General features: G+C 31.1%; 2 protein-coding genes across 6 annotated transcripts in view; one reads left to right on the plus strand and one right to left on the minus strand.

Moving 5' to 3' along the window:
• Positions 1 to 9,375: 9,375 nt before the first annotated feature.
• Positions 9,376 to 10,371, minus strand: LOC114324190 (uncharacterized protein C7orf50). The gene has a single exon (XM_028271949.2). The coding sequence runs from the start codon at positions 10,305 to 10,307 to the stop codon at positions 9,390 to 9,392; it is 918 nt and encodes a 305-aa protein (XP_028127750.2). The 5' UTR covers positions 10,308 to 10,371; the 3' UTR covers positions 9,376 to 9,389.
• Positions 10,372 to 13,896: 3,525 nt separating this feature from the next.
• The window catches only part of LOC114324189 (uncharacterized), a 70,816-nt gene continuing 63,956 nt past the window's right edge, over positions 13,897 to 20,756 (plus strand). For 3 of the 5 annotated variants that reach the window (XM_028271945.2, XM_028271947.2, XM_028271948.2), the window contains exons 1-2: positions 13,897 to 14,101; positions 16,314 to 16,389. In XM_028271945.2, the coding sequence (XP_028127746.1) occupies positions 16,326 to 16,389 (64 nt within the window). In that variant the 5' untranslated portion in view covers positions 13,897 to 14,101; positions 16,314 to 16,325. The remainder of the gene's footprint in view (positions 14,102 to 16,313; positions 16,390 to 20,756) is intronic. The other 2 variants (XM_028271946.2, XM_050651744.1) reach the window with 1 other exon arrangement.

Genomic DNA, 20,756 nt, shown 5'->3' on the forward strand with positions numbered 1-20,756 from the left:
TATTCTACGACAACTTATCTCACTAACTCAAACTTTTTTTTTATTTTTTTTTGTATTTCTGTCGAATAAAGTTTTTAGTTGTGTTCGTATTGTTTCATTAATATTTTTTAATCATCTAATTAAACAAAATATTGTATTAAAATCCTTAACCAGATAATACTTTTCATGTCAAAACATCGCAAGTTGAAAAATGATTTAAAAAAAATACAACAAAACCTCGTAAGTCGATTTTTTTTTGAAAAATCAAATCCAATTTAATGTACTTGCATACCATTAAAAAGAGGTGTAATTATAATTTTTTATATCGCTAACACCAAAACGGGAACGCCTTATTAAAAAAAGTAATCAGTTTTTTGTCTCTCCTGTAAAATTTATAAAATTCGACTTAATAGGTTTTACACTTTAGCCATCGTAGTGTGACATCTTCTAGGAATTTTAGTCCTTTGCAGAACAGTGCTACGCAGTTGCATAGTATATGTTCTGCTGTTTCTTTTTCGTTGTCACAGAAACGATAGTCCTGACTATCTGATTTGTCCATTTTTTTTTTTTGAGATGATATCTCAGAGGGCAGTGGCGAGTGAGAAGGCCAGTGACCATTATATCTTTTTTACTCATTTCGATAAGGCGGTTTGTTGCAGTGGGCTATACACTTTTATTTATGAGCCTTTTTGCTTGCCTTTTTGTCCTGGTGATCCAGTATAGTTGTAGTTGATTGAATTCCCAGGTTCCGGAGTTCCTCTCTGATGTGGCTTTTCGATAGTCCACAGAATGGGATATTAGCCCCTTCTCTTGCTAGGCTGTCAGCTTCCTTATTTCCTGCAATTCCCTTGTAACGTGGCACCCACATCAAAGTTATTTTGACCCAAACTAACTTTGACTCACAAGTAAATGACATTAGAGTATTTTAGGCGGCTTGGCTGTCTGATAAAATAAAGGTTTTTGCCCTACGAGTGTCTCGGTTGAGACATTCTTGGGTACTAATTGTCTATAGCATGAATTTCTGCCTGAAAGATAGTTAAGGCGTTTCCAAGAGATTTGGTTAGCCTGAAATTGGGCCCACTAACTCCCACTCCTGCCCTTTGATATATCTTAGATCCATCCGTATTCCATACGAGTGGACCTTCTTCCAATTTCGGTTTAACTTTTTCAATTATTTGGGGCTTTATATACACTGGAGTATAAAGTGAGGGATTGATTTCTTTTGTGTGTTAGGACAAATAAGTTATATGTACTTAAGATTTTTCAACTTTTTTAATTATATCTCCGAAACGCTGACTCTTAGCAGAAACAGTATATTAGCTATTTTTATATAATATGTACCTAGATAATTCTATAAATTAAAATTTTTATCTGATGTATTTTTATAATAAAAAATGATAAAACTTACCGTTTGGCTGAAAAAAGTGAAAAGACGTAAAGAATCCAAATTCGCGACATTTGATCCTGAATAACTTTTTTTGCAGATATGCGATTGATGGAGACTTTTCATATTTCATTTATAATGGTGTTTCGAACATTCGTACCAATTTTTAACTCTATGCGAATTTTTGTAACCATACAAATCTTTTTGGGCCAACTTGACCAGATTATAAACTTTTAATCGGCTTTTAAGAGCTTTTTACATCACTCAATTTTATCCTTAAATTATATAAACAGGGACAGACGCCGCCGGATGTCCTATATTTTATTTATATGGGTTAGCCAGTCAGTCTTCAGCTCACTTTAATGAGGTCGATAAAATTGGCTATGATTTTAATGACCGCTGAAATAAATTTTGATAGCGTACTTGGGATTCGTTAAGTAATTAGTTATGGTAAATAGTTCTTTTTTAACCAAGAGTGTACCTATAATATAAATACAGAAAATTATGAAGGAAATATGTACCTAAGTTTTATATTTACGTTCCTGCTATGTCTAGGTCTCGAATGTTGTTTTTTTTTTGATTGGAATGTGTCTGAAGATATTCAACCTCTCATCTTCACCGATGAGCCCATAGAGGTTGAAGAGGGCGAAACACATTTCTAAGAGCTGGTGTTTGGATCTTCGATTCTATTCAAAAAATTTTTCCCAGCCCGAAGTGTAGTGGATGTGTGAATTGTTCGTAAGGGGATTTTTCCGCATTCTCTATTTCATTTGTTTGTTTTCGTACGAGTGGTCGTCCAAACCAGTACCTGTGGATATTTTGATCACTGAGTGTGTTTCAAAGATCTACATCTTTTGTTTTTTCATAAACATTATCTTACTTACTCTAAAGTAATTAGGGAATTAAAACTTGAGAATGGCATTGTCAGGTTGGGCGTAGATTTACGTTCCTGCTATGTCTAGGTCTCGAATGTTGTTTTTTGATTGGAATGTGTCTGAAGATATTCAACCTCTCATCTTCACCGATGAGCCCATAGAGGTTGAAGAGGGCGAAACACATTTCTAAGAGCTGGTGTTTGGATCTTCGATTCTATTCAAAAAATTTTTCCCAGCCCGAAGTAGTGGATGTGTGAATTGTTCGTAAGGGGATTTTTCCGCATTCTCTATTTCATTTGTTTTTTTTTTATGTACCTAAGTTATATACATAATAAATAAAATCGATATCTATTTTTATTTACGCGCATTTAAGTTTATGCAAGCACTAATCGCCATAAATACATACATATACAAATACCCCAGTCTAGAAAAAGAAAGTGAAAAAAAGAATGTGTGTGTACGTTGTACGCACGTAAGAAGCTATACTTCTATTCTGTGATTTCAACCAAATTGATATACATATATACTTTAAACAGTTTATTTATATTTTATTTAAATATTAAACTAATTTTAATACTTACTACTTTCCAAAATTTTTATTAAATTAATACCAAAAATTAAAAATATAAAAGAGTAAAACACACAAACACGTTGAAAAATGCCACAAGAAATTATTTCTGAACAATAATTGTTGGCAAAAATTTTAACTAAATGCGCATTTTCTGAAAAAAAAATTATATAACAAATATACTTACAATCATAAAATGTATTAAAAAAATAAAAACTCGCATTGGGATTCGAACCCGCGCATTTTAGAGTGCTTAGATTTGTAATCGAAGCCTCTACTCATTTACCCATCTACACATATCTGTCATATGTGAAGATAGTCGAACTGAACGTGTTACTGTTTGACAGTTCTGAATTTAATTAAATTAGTTTGATTTTTGTGGGATTAAAATATTAAAATACAACAAAATATAGAGTAAAAAAACAATATATTAGATAAAGATTGGTAGACATTTTGTTGGTAATCAAATTATGTAAATCAAAGCATTACCTACTAGGTAGGTAATACCTATTTCCCATTTTCCAAGTAGGTAAGTATCTATGTAATTTTTATGACAATACTGAAACATTTACAATTACGTACTACGTACCTACCTCTTGCTTTTAAAAACTATTTAAAAAGTCACTACAATTATAAACTTGCTTTTGTCTGTGTCCTCACAACAATAAAAACTAATATACACAACATTTGTTTACCCATAACCATTGATTGACGTATTAATAAAATAACCGGCATATTGAACAATAATTATTGTTGACAGGTCATTGTAATTACCCAATCAGAGCACATATAACGTTTCAGCTGCGCCCGGGACCAAGACTTTTGATGAATTCGCGCACATATAAATTTACTCCCAACGCGCCTAAAGAAGTACAACTTCAAAAAATATTACATTTTCAAATCATATGAGGAATATTTAATAAAAAATAGGTACCCACGTATCGAAAAATCATTTGTGTCCATATGGAAAACTTTTTTATTATTAATTTTACGAAAAAAAGTGATTCTTCATAAAAAGCTCTGCATGGTCCAAAACCTAAGATTTAACCATCAAATATCAAATTTCTTGAATATTATACGAGGTATGTCAAAAAGTTTGAATTTCACTCAAGAGTAAATTTACTCTTAAATTTACTTAAGTAGCTTTATTTTTCACCATATTGAAAATTGCTATTATGAAAAGTTGTTTGGAATTAAAAACTATATTCTAGTATACAATTACATCCTTCTAATTGAAAAAAAAAATTTTGAAAAATTATGGGTAAGTAACATTATTTTCAGTATTTCAATTCTGATAACTCTTTTATTATTAATTTTACGAAAAAAAAGATTCTTAATAAAAAGTTCTGTATGGTCTAAAATCTAAAATACAACCATCTTATATCAAATTTTATAAATTTTATACGAGGTATGTCAAAAAAGATAAATTTAGATCAAAAGTAAAATACCTTTATAGCTCAGAATATTTCAATTAGAAGGATGTAATTACATACTGAAAATTAGTTTTTAATTCTAAATAACAATTCATAATAACAATTTTCGATATTGTGAAAAATAACCGTATTTTACTCTTGAGCGAAATTCATATTTTTTGACATACTTACCTCGTATAAAATTAATCAAATTTGACATAAGATGGTTGTATTTTAGGTTTTAGACCATGCAGAACTTTTTATTAGCAATCACTTTTTTTCGTAAAATTAATAATAAATTAATCTGAATTGAAATAACTGAAAATAATGTTAGTTAGGTATCCATAATTTTTCAAAAAAAAAAAATTCAATTAGAAGGATGTAATTGCCTACTAGAGAATAGTTTTTAATTCCAAACAGCTTTTCATAATAGCAATTTTCAATATTGTGAAAAATAAAGCTACTTTACTCTTGAATGAAATTCAAACTTTTTGACATACCTCGTATAATATTCAAAAAATTTGATATTTGATGGTAAAATCTTAGGTTTTGGACCATGCAGGGCTTTTTATAAAGAATAAATTTTTTCGTAAAATTAATAATAAAAAAGTTTTCCATATGGATACAACTTACAGGGACATACTGTATAAAGGCGTGGAGGAAAACGGATTATGGCGTAGACGCTATAATTTTGAACTTTACCACCTTTCTAGTGAGTCTAGTAGGTATTGGTAGATCTATCAAAATTAACAGGCTGCGGTGGCTAGGCCACTTGGAGAGAATTAATTAGGCGGAGGTGTCGAAACATATTTATAGCCAGAGACCGGATGGAGTGAGGAGAAGAGGCAGGCCCAGAGCATGATTTAAGAACCAGGTAGAAGACGACTTGAGAGTGTTAGGAGTGTGAAATTGGAAAACCAACTCGAGGAATAGGAAGGAATGAAAAATCGATTCTGGAACAGGCCAAGGCCCACCATGGGTTGTAGAGCCAATGAAGATAATGACGTACCGAAAAATACGTGAAACCGGCCCTTTTCTATAAACAAAGGCAAAGTCCAAAATGTAGTATTTGCTTTTAACATTTTTTAACTATACCTATTAGTAGCAATTGTTGTTACAATTGCTACTAACCCACACCCACACTACACAAAAGACATATATAATGACTTACATACTAATAATAAATATTACATTAAGTTCTCTTAATTTTTCTAACTAGCGTGTTTATTGGATTGAATGTTTGTCTATGGCTATGGTTTAAATTTCATTTGAGCTAATATACCTACTTTTATGTTTCATTTTTTTTCTATAATTTTGGAATTTTCCCTATTTCCGCCACTAATAAGTAACATATTCCCTACATATAATACCATATAATAAGGCATACCTAATACAATTAGAAGAGAGGAAACTGAAATTAATAATATAATTCAAAAATGGATGAACCTATACTGGGCAATAACCAGGCAATAACCAGCAATAACCAGGCAATTTTTACAATTTTCGAGTTTGCTCTTTTATATGGGTTATTACACAATTATTAATATACCTAACAAAGTTAGAAAGCAGTAAGCCTTCATTCCTGGGTCTGGTATACTATTAGAATTGCAGTAACTCAACTTGTTGTTACGCATTACTTAGTTAAAAGGCAGTAAGTATCTTATACAAGCCTAAAAAGCAGTATCTCCTACAGAAAAAATGGAGATACTGCTTTTTAATCTAGCAACTGCTTGACTACTTTTATTACTTTTAAGGAAGTGTGTAATAACATACCTTGTTTCAAAGCAGTAACCGCCATTTTCATTAAAATTTATAAAAATATCTTATAAAAAAATAAACTTATCCAATGATATGAAAAAGAACTACAACGCAGTTAAACAATTCTGAAATCCATAAATATTTTTATGGTGGCTCAGCCCGTTAATTAAAATCTGCATTATCTCGAAACTTAAGTACATTTGTGGAGATACTGCCTTCTTTCTTAGGACGGCAGTATACTCTGCAATGAACAATAAATTCATAAATAAATAAGAAATAACAAGAAAAATAAAAATTAATGTGTTCAAGTCAATATATAAGTAGGCCTGTATTAACCTTTGGTTGCGAGTTGTGGGTTCCAACAGAACGGCAGAAGAGTAAAATACAGGCAGTAGAAATGAAATACCTTAGACGATTTCGAGGAGTTACCAAAAGAGAGACTATGGAACACTCAAATAAGAGAAGATTTGGAAATAGAATCAACCTTAGAATTTATAGAAATTTGGCAGGTAAAACGCAAAGAAGAGAGGAAGACCACGACAAACATAGGATAGAACCTTAGGAAAATTTTTTGAAAGAAAATAACTCAAAATAGAAGTGGAAGATAAAGTAGATAGAGCAAATAGAGCCGCAGGTTGCCTGAATGAAACAATATGGAGAAATAAAAATATTGGAAAAGAAATGAAACGCATAATTTACAAAACAATCATCAGACCAATAATGGCATACGCAGCAGGAACGTGACTTGGCACAGAGGACAAAAAGAATGCTAGAAATAGCAGTGATGAAAACTCTTCGAAAAATCGTTTGTAAGACAGTATAGGACAGAGCTAGAAGTACAGATATACGACAGAGATAAAAGGTGGAGAACACTAATAATTGGGTAAGAAACATAAGAGTAGAATGGAATGACCACATAAGCCAAATGACAACAAATAGAGTAGTAAAGGCAGCGAGATATGGTTCCCTAATAGTGCAGTCACTGAAGGATTTCACCTCCGATTTCGTTGAACCTCCATCGATTTTCATGAAAATTGGTGAGTAATTAGAGCATACCTCAAGAAACAAAGGTGACATGATGCCAACTTGCGCTTTTAATCTGGGGGTGGATGCCATCCCTTCTCGGGGGTGAAAATGATTTTATTAAAAATAATACCATAAGTCGATAGTGGGACAAATTATAAGCAAAATTTGTCATATAAAGTTATTAAAATAAATCAACACTCTTTGAGTTATTAAAGACCGCAGATTTTATTTTTTCGTAAAAAATGCATGTTTTAAATCGGTTTTTCACGTATAAATCAAAAACTAAGTATAAGCTTTTACAAAAAAGTTATTATTACTGAAATTGAATACATTCCTCTATAAAGAACTAAACTAATGTTAGTTCAAAGTGAGTTATTGGCAACTGAATGTGTATTTTTTTCGACGAGTAGGTACTCAAATCTAAGTATTCAATCTTAAATAACGAGAAAACGATGCAATGTATAAAATATTACTGCAAAACATTTGTAAAAGTACTTCGGAATACCTATCAAATGAGCTTCAGAACAAGATAATAGCGTCAAAATTAAGCAAGTTGTGATGGAAATAAAAGAACCGTTTCGATTTTTTTAGGAAAAAGTGAAAAATAAAACATACGCCATTTCCACAAAAATTAAAATTTATAGTAATCCTTACAAGAACTTCTTTATATTAGCATAAGTAATGTTTTCGATAATTTTGACCGGTTTAGAAAGCATTTTTTGAAAAAAAGATATAATTTTAAAAAATCATAATTTTTAAAATTCTTTAATTTTCATATTCTTTTGATAATAACTTCAAAAATACTTAATATACGTAAAAAATTATATATAATCAAATTTTAGTTTTTTTTGTACCAAATATTTTACCTGTTTTACTATTTCTATAGGGTAAAAAATAACCGAGATAAAAACGTTTAAATCATAAATTTTGCTGTGGGAACCATGCAAACGGGTTCATTTAACCTTTTATTTAAAAAAAAATAAGGGGTTTAAAAGATTAGGTTCAACGTGCTTAAATAGCACTTGGAATTAACTTTCAAAATATCGTAAACACGAATGGAGTTATTAAAAAAAAAACAATAACATTTTTTGGAAAAATTTTTAAAAGATATATTTTAAAAAAATTTTGGAGCATAAATTTTAATGCTATCAACATGTTCGGGGGCTCATTTGATAGATATTTTTAAGTACTTTGACAAATGTTTAATAAGTTTATGTTATAAAATGCATCAATTTCCCGTTATTTCAGCTTGAATACTTAAAGAGTTTTTTACTCGCCGAAAAAAATATACATTCAATTACCTCTAACTCACTTTTAGTTAACATCAAAAAGGTTTTTCTAGTAAGGAATTTATTTCCTTTTTTATTAGCTTCAATTTTTATAATTATAACTTTTTTGTAAAAACTTACAGTTTTTGAGTTATTGATGAAAAATCGGTTAAAAACATGCATTTTTCTCAAGAAAAATTAAAATCTTTGATCTTTAATAACTCAAAAAGTTTTGATTTATTTTAATAACTTTATATAACAAATTTTGCTTAGAATTTGTCCCTCTATCGAATTATTGGGTTATTTTAAATAAAATAATTTTCACCCTCGAGAAGGGGTGGCATCCACCCCTAGGGTAAAAGCGCAAGTTGGCACCATGTCACCTTTGTTCCTTGAGATATCCTCTAACTACTCACCAATTTTCATGCAAATCGATAGAGGTTCAACGAAATCGGAGGTGATAGCTCATATCCACCTTCAGTGACTCCACTATTAGGAAGACAATCAGTGGGAAAACCATGAAAATGATGGAATGACAACTTACTGGAGGCACATTGAAAAAATAGACAGTCATGTGTACACAAAAAGAAGATGTTCAACTTAGAAATATGAATATGCCAATACAGATGTTAAGTTACTGGATATAGAAAATATGACAGGAGACAATATGGGTCAGATAGGCAAAACATGCATGCAAAGGAGAGTAATATTAATATGGCCCCAGATAAAAACATGTAAAATGTTAGTAGGAAAGTAAACCTACATAGTAGTAGATATAAATGAAAGGAATTTGGTGTGTCAAATAAAATACAGTCAACTAGCATTTATCCATGGGGTTGAGTGTTATAGTAGAAAATAGAATGTTATATGTATAAATATGTATTTATTGGGAATAAACTAGAATTTTCTTTGAAACAGTATATTTTTATAATAGTAGTAAAGATAATACATACCTAGATCTAGTTTATAAAATAGGTTTTCATTAATATTAAATAAAGCTTCTACAAAGTCACGGATAAACCACTCATAGATAAACGGGAGTTGACTGTATAGTGAAATTTTTCACAGATGAAATATAAGCATCAAATTAAAAATAAAACAAAAATTGATCTAAAATATTTATTCTTGTAAACTCTGTACAATATCACGTGCTCTCTTTAACTTGCTTTGATATTCCTCGTCTGGATTGTCCTCATCTGCTTTATCATTTTCAATTAACTTTAGAGCATCTCTTAATATTACCTTTCTAACGAATCCCCTAGATTGTGTAAAGTATTCTAATGTTGTTGCCCAAAACTCTTCAGGAATCTTTGCAGAATCAAACAGATTGTTTGAGAGCCATATCTGTTTCAATTTCTCAAATTTCCACTCACTTCTGCTATGCTTCCATTTTGACAGATAATTAAGACAATTTTCTTGTGTGACTAGTGTGGCTTTCAATTTTTTAGCAACTTGTAACTCCAGATGTTTTTTTCGCCTCTTAGCTCTTTTAGATTCTGTATTTTCTGTAGAATTTTCTAATGTATTGGTAGTATCTTCTTCTTTCACCTCATTGGAATTGTCTTTGTTTTTCTTCATGGATATTTTGTCTGTATCTTGATTAACATCGCTTATTTCATTATTAACTGCTTTCGTTTTCTTTTTAGAAGCTTTTGACGCAGTATTCAACTGTTCAGAATCATCTTGTACACTGTCACCTTCTACCTGAACTTTTCTTTTATTTTTCTTTTTCTTCTTGGATATTTTGTCAGAACCTTCTGATACAACATTCAACTGTTCGGAATCATCGTGTATACTATGATCTTCTATCTGAACTTTTGTTTTATTTTTCTTTTTCTTACCTTTTATAGTTTTGTCTTGGAATATATCTTCATTTTCAACAATACTTTCCTCTGATTTAATTTTTGTTAACACTTCTGTAGCTCTATCTTTGTTTATTACCTCATCTTCAAAACTGACAATATCTTTCCTTTGTTTATTTTTCTTGTTTGATTTTATTTTTTTCGGTTTGTCCTGTGTTTCAGTTTCAATTGCCATTTTAATTTTAATAAAAACGTGCCTCTACAAATATCTAGTGACAGTGCGACAGTGGTAATAATGTTAGGTTATATTTTTCTAACCTGTAAATTTGTTTAGTTTTCGTTACTCTTCTTCTTTTATGATTTACAAATTTAGATTCATTTTTATGGTAGGGTGTATGAATTAAATTACAAAAGAAGAATATTTTATTACTTATTTATTTTAGGATATTACTTTGACCTTATGAAATAAAATATTTTCGGCTCATTGTAACTTTTTTGTTGGGCAAAGTCCATTTGATTCCAATAATAAGGAAAAATAAGAATAAATTCGTGAATCTGACAAGGGTCTTCTTTTTTCTTGTCATTGTTATGTCCTTGTTATGTCATTATATTTATTATGTCATTATTATTTATTAATGACCAAACCTTAAGTATTTAAAGGTTTTTAACAATTTTTCAAATTAAAATATAAAATAAAAATAGTTATTTGAAAATCATATCACAATGAATTTAAAGAAGGGAATATGGAAAAATCCAGACCCTTTGAAAAGAGGATTCCGTTCCAGTAAGTCTAAATACGAGGACTGGCCAAGTACCTAAGAGGTGGAGGCCTTAGACAAGGAAAAAAGAGAGAACGGGTAACGGGTAACACTAGGTTTGTTCGTAGAACGATCAGCAACCGTTGCCAACCGTCAGACGCAAGCGCGTTCGTAGTCTACGAACTCGAACTGTTAACTGCGCAGCGCTAACTGTTAACTGCGCATGCGTCTGATGGTTGGCAACGGTTGCTGATCGATTGGATCGTACTACGAACAAACCTACTCATTTAAAACCCATAGATATAACAGAATAGATTAGGCCAGTTCGAAAAATAGCGTAACGCGGAACAGTTCCGGTCGGTGGTCTATCTATCTCTCTCTACCGGTGCTTAGCTTTCTCTCTCTAGCATATGATGGCCGCCGCCTGTGTGTCACTGTCGTTCCGTTATTCCCACCTCTTGGTAGATACGCTCACACTCGCACGACAGACAAAGATAGCTAGACCACCGTACTTGATATCGGTGTTACCTTAGACAAGGAAAAAAGAGAGGACGAGTAACACTCATTTAACACACACGTTCCAAAAGTGAAGCCGGTTTTTGGTTTGTTTGTCACCAGAAACATGGCGGTCACGTCAAAAATAACAATGGGTTGCCAGTGGTGGGTGTTCGTTGAAGGTTAAAATTTCATAAAAAATAAAGTAAATCATCATCTAAAATTCGTAATAAAAACATATGTATGTATTGAAACATATGTACGTAATATGAGAAACTTAATAAAACATTTACCGTACACAAATTCTTCATTTTAAATACATTTCATGTTTTTATTTTAAATACTCAATGCATAATACCCCAAAGAAACGTCGATGATCAAAATCTCTGGTGTCAGTTTGGCTTCACTTTTGGTCATAGGATTACTCGTCCTCTCTCTTTCCTTGTCTAAGGGTGTTACACCCCGGTGCATTGAGTGGCATATGACTAGCCTGATCTATTTTCTTTACATATCTATGTTTAACACACACGTTCCAAAAGTGAAGCCAGTTTTTGGTTTGTTTGTCACCAAAAACATGGCGGTCACGTCAAAAATAACAATGGGTTGCCAGTGGTGGGTGTTCGTTGAAGGTTAAAATTTCATAAAAAATAAAGTAAATCATCATCTGAAATTCGTAATAAAACATATGTATGTATTAAAACATATGTACGTAATATGAGCAACTTAATAAAACATTTACCGTACACAAATTCTTCATTTTAAATACATTTCGTGTTTTCATTTTAAATACTCAATGCATAACAATACCCATAGCCACCTTTACTTTACAAGCCATGAAGTTGAAACTTGGCAACATCTAAGCGTAGACCGGTTAATTCTGACAGTTCTCATTTATTTTTAAATGTTTTTAAATAATATTCACTGTATTTACAGAAAAACTCAAACATTTTACAATATTTCGTACTCCAAATTATAAAGAATATTAAAAGGTATGTATTAAGATGATTTTAGTTCAATATAATATATTTTTATATAATATATTTTATAGTATAATATATTTTTATATAAACTTACGTGCATATAGAAATGCGTCCACTTAAAATTTTTGTCATTTTTGATGTCTTATATTTACTAAACCTGTTGGCCGATTCAAGTGATTTTTTTAATATGTTATAGCCTGAAATTGGGACTATAACTAGTCCCAATCTTGAAAAATTATTTTTGCAGCACAATTGTCACCTGAAGCTGTTCATGTTTGGTAATGAAAAGTTTACAACATGAAGGCTTTCATTTAAATTTTGAATTTGAGTGTGAATGTGGGGAAAATGCCTTCAAAGTTTATTCTGCTATTATAAAAATTATGTGTAATATTGTTTTAAATAATTATACAAAAAACAAAAATAGCATCCATCAAAGTGATGAATTTTCAAAAAAGTATAAAAAGAAAAGTAATGCTAAGGGGAATAACAAAAAAAGAAAGTTATCGACTCTAAACCCCAACACTTCACATCAAACCATGTGAGAAATTGTTGTTATAGTTTTTTCTAGCGATATTTGTATATAATTTAAAATAAGATATTATTTATTTAAAATAAAGTATTTTACACATATTCTTGTTATTGGTTTTTTTTGTATAATAATAATAATATATTAAAACCCAACTATAGACTCTGGTTTTCTTAATAACATTCTGTTTTGTTTTGATTAATTCGCTTATGTTGGATAATAAAAAAAGTTAGCTACTTTAACAACTAGATTTTTGTTCTTTATCAATTCAGGGTGTTTCTAAATAAGTGCGAAAAACTTTAAAGGGAAAGGAACAAAATGCAAAATTTTGACGCCTGTCAAAATTTTCAGTGTATTTTAAATGCAATATCATTTTGTTCGAATCCTGAGAAAACTAATAAGTCTTTTTGAAAAATTTAAACGCTGAATGAAAGATTACTTTATTACCGAGGGCCGAAAGTCCCTTAGAATGAATAAAAAGTTGTTTTTGAATGACATATTTGAAACTAAAAATCACACTAAATTTTCTTAATTTTTCGCCCCTGTAACTTATTAAAATAAACATAGAAGTTTTCAGGGACTTTCGGCCCTCGGTCCTAACGTAATCTTTCATTCTGCGTTTAAATTTTTGAAAAATACTCATTAGTTTTCTTAGGATTCGAAAAAAATTAATCCCATGTATATTCTTGTTATTGGTTTTTTTTTTGTATAATAAACGTTACTTACAAGGAAGTACTTTTAATTTTATTTTGTACAAACTTCTAATTAATAATATTTTCTTGTTCGACTCAAAAAATACTATAAATTTTACCAGAATTTCTACTTTAAAATTGTGTTTTCAAAAGCGGTAGTCCGAAAGTCGGACTACGCAGGTCATCAATTGCGATGTTGCCTTTTTCTCTTCATGGCTTGTTAAGTAAAGGTGGCTATGCAATACCCCAAAGATACGTCGATGATCAAAATCTCTGGTGTCGGTTTGGCTTCACTTTTGGTCATAGGATTCTCGTCCTCTCTCTTTTCTTGTCTAAGGTGGAGGCCATGAAACTACAAGAAGAAGAAGAAGACTGTGTTTTTGACATGACATTGACAAGATAGAAACGCTTGTAAACTTAGAAATTTCGTAGAAATTTATTGGATTTCAGAGTTATGGCTACTATATTTTAGACATAAGTCCTAATTAATTAAGTTCTTAATTACTAACTTCGTTTAAAAAACTGTTCTTTTTAGTGTATTTTAAGTATACAGTATTTTTTGATAGCCCAAGTTTAAGGTGAGTGACCCTTTTTCTTTCATCTCTAATCACAGTTTGTGTTTACAATTTAGCAATTATGCTTTAAAAAACAATACAAAGCTTCTTAAAATTTCACTGTATTTATATCATATAAGGAAAATTGATGCGAAACAGGCAGAAATACTGTTGGGAGTTATTTATGTACCAATATCATCAAACTACTGCCTACAGTGGGGGGCCAAATTATTAGGGACAGTAAAATGTTTTCAATTTTCTAGTTTAACTGAATTTTTTTACCAAGTAATTGGCTTTAAGGGTTGCATTTATCTTTTGTATAAGAGAGTGTGGTACTGTCACAATAACTGAGTTTTGTTAGTAAAACCATTTATTTTTTCGCAAAAACAGTTGTAACATAAAATTGCTAATTTTAATATTTAGTGCTTTAGCTTGCTCTGAATACAAGATTCTGTATTATTTTTTAAGTTTGGGTTATGATCACATTGTGAGATGTGATGCCATTCTTTAATAAGAGCTTCATTCAACGGCCTCTTCACCATGATAACATCATTGGTGATTGCCCGTTTGGTTACCTCCCACTTGCTGCAATATTTTCTTTGGGTCTTATGGCATGGTGCAGGATCGTGCATAAAAATGTATTTTTTTTTCACCATGGAACTATTCTTTGAGTTTTCAGTAGCCAAGTTTCAAGTACTCTCTTATACTGGTCCTGTATAACTGTCCCTTCCACCCTATAAGCATCCCATACCCTTGGCCGAGATTACAAACCACACCTTAACACTAACCGGATGTTTAACCTTCTCGACAATGCAATCTGGATGGAACTGCTTCCTAGGATGTAGTAAGACTAACTTACTTTTGTCGACCAAAATCTGGAATGTTGATTAGTCAAGTAAGCATACCTGTAAAAATGATAATTTTCACTGTCCAAGAACTATATTCGATAGAAAAAGTTGTACATACTTACCTTCAGTAAGCCGTGGTTTTTTCATAGACCTCCAGATTCTCTTCGGTCAGTGGTTGTCGGGTTGTTCTTCTGAAAACATTAGTTCCTTCATTAATAAACATAGTAATCAGATATGCCACACTATTTTTATGATTTTCGAGACAAATATCCCTATTTTACAATCAGTATAAGGAATGGCAATCCTTTTCCTGCCACATGTTCCAACACGACTTGGTTCCAATGCCTCGTTTGCGTTTGAATCCATTATTATTATTTGATTAACTGCAGTTAATTAAATAATAAGTAGTTTGACTTTTAAACACCTGCAGTAGTTGCTATAACGCTCTGGGAAAGTGTAGATTGCTGTAATAACTTCTTTCTCTAATTTTCCCTTGAACAAGTCTGCAATTTTGCACTTCCAAAAAAAAATTTTATTTTGAATATTTGTTTAAATAAAATCTTGTCATTAACCCTTTCACTGCGATATTAATATAGGAATGTAGACCTGTCCGGAACATATAGGTTATATTTGAAGTCACATTTACATGGGCCGCTAGATTGGGCCATCCGCTTTTTATGAAACACTCTGAGGAAGCGATATCACGCTTTCAGCAGTGAAAGGGTTAAATGTAACAAAAATAACTAAATAACAAATATTACTTAATCTGTTAAATCTATTGGACATAAAAACCTAGCCAGAAGCAATTTTAAAAAAATTTTAAACGATTTGCAAATATTTTAAGCCTCACTGTGATAACAACAGATCTAACAACCAACTGAGATGCAACAGCAATTATTATTCCAAACATAAGAAGTCTACCAGTTTACTGCTTATCAAAAATTTGAAAGGTCATTAGTCATACCAGAAGAAGTAGGTACTATATAAAATACAGAGATGAACACAATTTTTTTTTTGTCAAAAAACAATTTTTCTTTCTTCTTTTATGGCCTTTGGGAACTGCGCCCATAAAATCAACGCCTAACCAATCCTACCATACACCAAGACCATTACAAATCCAATCGAACAATCAAAGGGAGGGAAGGGCAAAAAAACTTTTCACACCCAGGTCGTTCAAGGTGACTAACCACCAACCACCGTTCAGACTAAGTAGGGATACAGGGGATTATTACCAGGGAGATAAGGCAAAGGTAGCAAGCTAGACCTAATCTAAAGTTTAATAAACAATTTAAAGTAAGAAATATATGTAGTGTCCCTAATAACTTGACCACCCACTGTAGACTGATCAATCACTCAAAAGAAAAATTCAATGTTATATTCTTTTGTAGATCTTCACAACAATGGCACTTCCAGCCAACTACAAGCAAGTGGCAATGCAGGTCACAAATACTCAATCTTCAAATCGTAAGAGCATCTATTTACGTATTGTGTACTAATATATTTTTCAGAATAATTTTGATTATCAGTAGTTTTTCAGCAGTGTAAATTTAGTTGAATTGTATTCTAATTAAGCTTAAGGTCGCATGTGTATTATTGATCAAGATGCCATTTGGATAAAAGTTTTACAGTATGCATCTGAAGTCTATTATTACATTAAAAGCATGATTAATTTTATTTATTTTGTATATCTTTAAGAAGCCTGATATACTACAGTTTTCAGAAATGTATCACTACATTATTTACAATTGATTAAACGTTATTTATTATTGTTAAATGTTGTATATTCAAATTGGCTAAGGATTTGCAGGCCAAAACATCAAAATAAAGTATTTAAGAGGACTTTTCATGATTTTTTTTAAAGTCACATTTTTAAGATTCTTTTTAAAGAAACTATTACATTTATTAACAAAATTTCTTTTGGATACTATTAATATAAGTCTGAATACATACAAAAAAATTTTTTGATGATTTTAATTTTCTTTGCTGCCGTAGATGTTGTCTTGCAAGAAGTGTGTTTTTTTACTGTAGGGCACTTTAGGGACCTCCTGTAAAAATTTTTCGGAAAGTTCAAAATGGATTCTTTTCTTCAGACTCAAAACTAGACAATAAGCCTTTAAAATGCATAGTTTGTTATATTTTTCTGGAAATATTTTTGGACAAATTGAAAAAATGTCATATTTTTTGGTTGATTCAACCATATATAGGAAAGCAGGGTTAGTTTTTAATGTTTCGGAGGCTTGTTGTCTAGTTTTGTTTTTGGTTTATTAGAATTGGTCCAGTAGATTCAGAGAAAAGTGGCCTACCAGTTGAATAATGGTAGTTTGACAAAACACATTTTTTATCATAATAATATTGAATAAAAGGTTTTTACATTTAAATACCGATTCCTGTTTCAGAAACCCGACATGTCCAAAAAAGCAAAGTTGTGGAAAAGGACAAAAAACATCTCGGGGTTGCCGGGTTTCTCTTGATACAGAAAAATTTTCTCCACTCTTTAGGTTCATTTAGAATGTTAAATCGGGTCGAGTTTTTCTTGAATAGAATAGAAAAAGGCTTTATTCTCAGGATTCACAAGTTTACAAAAATAAAAATGTCAATAGGGAGAATGGTGTCAAATACAATTTATAAGGATTGCTGAAACATGTGACTCTGTAACTAAGGGTAAGGGTAGTAAAAATTCAAAAAAATGAAAATCGATTTTTTTGGACATGTCAGATTTCTGAAACGACCAATTCAATTGCTGTAAATGGCTTGCCAAAGCTTTTTTCTTTTGGCTTCGGTGCTCTCCTGACTGTTCACTACTCCTACCAGCTTGTGAGATGTGGGCTTCATCAACTTTTAACAACCAGGCCGTTGCTATTTCGCCAATTTTTATACCCACAGGTCCATAATGGTCAGATAAGTTTTTGGACCTTCATTGAAAGTCAATGCTTTTTTCTGTTTATTTTTTCTTACTCTTCCCTCTTTTTTCTTTCTTCCTCTAATAATGTATGAAGAATTCACTCCAATTTGCTATCTATTAGATTTGTATATGTTTTGCTGTCACCATCCTCAATTTAATTCCTGTAAAAGACATTAAACAGATCTTTTGGTCTGCTAAAAATACTTACCGCTGTAGATAGATTGATCAACAAATTTGAAGAAATATCCATCAAACTTGTGAATGTTTTCAAGCCAAGACCTCTCATTACAAATACATTTCTCTGATTTATTTTAAACATATTTTGAGTCCCTGTAGGAGGTTGCAATTTGTCGCTTCTTTTTAATTTTTTCGAAGAGGAACTTGATAAGTCAGGATTACATTCTGCGGTAAACTGATTACCTTTAAATTGTCTTTTTTTAGTTTTCCTTCTAAAATGAAGATTACTTCGACTGCCTTTACATTGCAATGAACTGATTGAGGCACTTTTTACAACTTTGAATTTTATATCGAGAAAATACAGAAATTATTTAAGTATTTAGAGAAAATAAAGCAAGTGTCACTCTAAAAATCATACACAGTAATCCCCTAGCAGTATAATATCTAAAAATACATCACTTTTTTTAATGTAAATTTTAGGAGGTAATTTTTGAATGATTGAGTGCATATAATATTATGTAAAAAAAACAAAACAAATTATTTTTTGAAAATTATTTATGAGAAAGTCCTCTTAAAATTTTTACATTGTGGTTAATATATAATAATATTAATAAAATTCCATATTTCCTTAAATATCTAATACCCATAGACTTTTTTACTTAAAACTTTAATATTTACAGAGTTAAATCTATGTTTTTATTGTCCACTGTGTCAACATTCTTCTTATTTGTCCATATAAAGATGCCCTTTCAGAGGTCATAACATTTTTTAGTTATGAATTGCATGAAGTATAATATGGTTTCTCTTGTACCCATTGCATTTTTAAAACCAAATTGAGTCTTGGATTGACTTCTTCACATGGATTGACTTCTTCACATTTGTCATATTATAATCTTAAATGAGGAATTTTCAGATGGTGTTTCTTCTCTATTATTTATATTTGACATGGACGCTTGAGGTGTCATTCATTTGAACATCTCTGCATAAATGTTATCTTCTTCTGGTGTCTTTTCGGTTTTTTTTATTATTGATAATAATATGTAGTCTCCTCTTCTGATACCAGTATAGATATAGACCAAGAGGCAGCGCTGAAAAATCTATTTGAATTTACTAAAGCTACAGCCGGAAAAATGAAAGAATACCCATGAACGAACATATAAAACACGCTGTATTTTCCTGTCACCGTGTCACAAAGAAAATTGTCACAAAGAAATTTAAAGGTAGTAAATGGTTGTTCAGGAATGACAAAAAGACTTATATTAGAAGCAAAAAATATTAATTTAGATATTATCATTGCATGGATCCCAGGGCATTCCGGAGTATTAGGAAATATTAAAGCTGATTCACTTGCTAATGTAGGTCGTTGTCTCAATTGTCCAGTAAACATAAAGGTGGAGAAAGATGACTATTTTCCCTTTTTTAAAAAAATGTACTGGGATGAATTTAAAAGAGTGGAAGGAATCTTTTAAATATAAAGGTATTTGGTATCAACAGCTACAACCAGTTTTCAAAAATAGTCCTTGGTATCTCAATGTTCCTTACATAGATAGAAGACATATAACAACTATTATCAGAATGCGTACAGGTCACTGTTTGGTTCCAAATCACCTATTTAAAATGGGGATAGTAGAACATCCTTATTGTGAATGTGGTCAATTAGCAGATGTACAACATGTGATTCGTGAATGCCCTATTAATACTGTGCAAAATTTTGATTTATATAATGAATTAGCTAAAAATGGGTGCCCAACACCCATATCCCTTACAACCCTTCTTTATAAACCGCAGTTGGTTCTTATTAAACTTTTAATACATTTTTTGAATATACACAAAATTAAGTTATGAGTATAAATAAATATATTATAAATAATTTGAAAAATATGTCAAAAGTACACGTGAAAATATAATTCGTATAACCGAATAATATAATCTTTTGTTTCTATATAAACATTCTGTAATCACCTGGGTCTTTCACTATACCTATCTGAGGCAACAACATGGGATTGTGTAATGGTCAGGTGTTGCCCTGTATAAGAGAAGTTTGTGCCTTTGTTGTATTTATTCCATGCCAACTCAAAATTGCCTGTAAATAAGATATAGAAGAATAAGATTGTGTAATGATCGGCAATTAACCCTGAGAGCAAAGTTTGTGTCTTTGTTGAATTTGTCCCATGCCAACTCAAAATTGCCAGTAAACTAAAAAAGAAATAGAAGAATAAGATTGTGTAATGGTCGGCAGTTGCTCCTGAGAGCAAAGTTTGTGTCTTTGTTGAATTTGTCCCATGCCAACTCAAAATTGCCAGTAAACTAAAAAAGAAGTAGAAGAATAAGATTGTGTAGTAGTCGGCAGTTGCCCTTGAGAGAAAAAAGTTTAATGTCGTTGAAAAAAAAAGTTAAGTTTTTGTATTTGTCCCATGCCAACTCAAAATTTCTCCTAAATCAAAGAAGAAAAAGAAGATTGTGTATTGATAGACAGTTGCCCCCTTAGACAAGGAAAGAGAGATTGCCCCTAGCGTGAATTTTTTTTTTATCTTGTCATGTTTGTCCCACACCACCCAAAATTTCTAGTTAACTAAAGAAGAAGAAGAAGAAGAAACAAATTGTGCAATGTACTAACTCCAAATTGTAAGTGAATAAGGGATTTTTCCCTTGTTCCGAGACGATGAGCTGGCCAAATACCCAAGTAGGTGGAGGCCAATAAACTGAAGAAGAAGAAGAAAATTGTCCAGTGCAAGTACATGTAACAATAATT

This window comes from Diabrotica virgifera, chromosome 5 (genome assembly GCF_917563875.1).
Source record: "Diabrotica virgifera virgifera chromosome 5, PGI_DIABVI_V3a".
In the NCBI taxonomy this organism is placed as follows: Eukaryota; Metazoa; Arthropoda; class Insecta; order Coleoptera; family Chrysomelidae; genus Diabrotica; species Diabrotica virgifera.

Bases quoted from the DNA above. Each gene is read 5' to 3' on its own strand.
- LOC114324190 (XM_028271949.2), bottom strand. From the start codon at position 10,307: ATGGCAATTGAAACTGAAACACAGGACAAACCGAAAAAAATAAAATCA.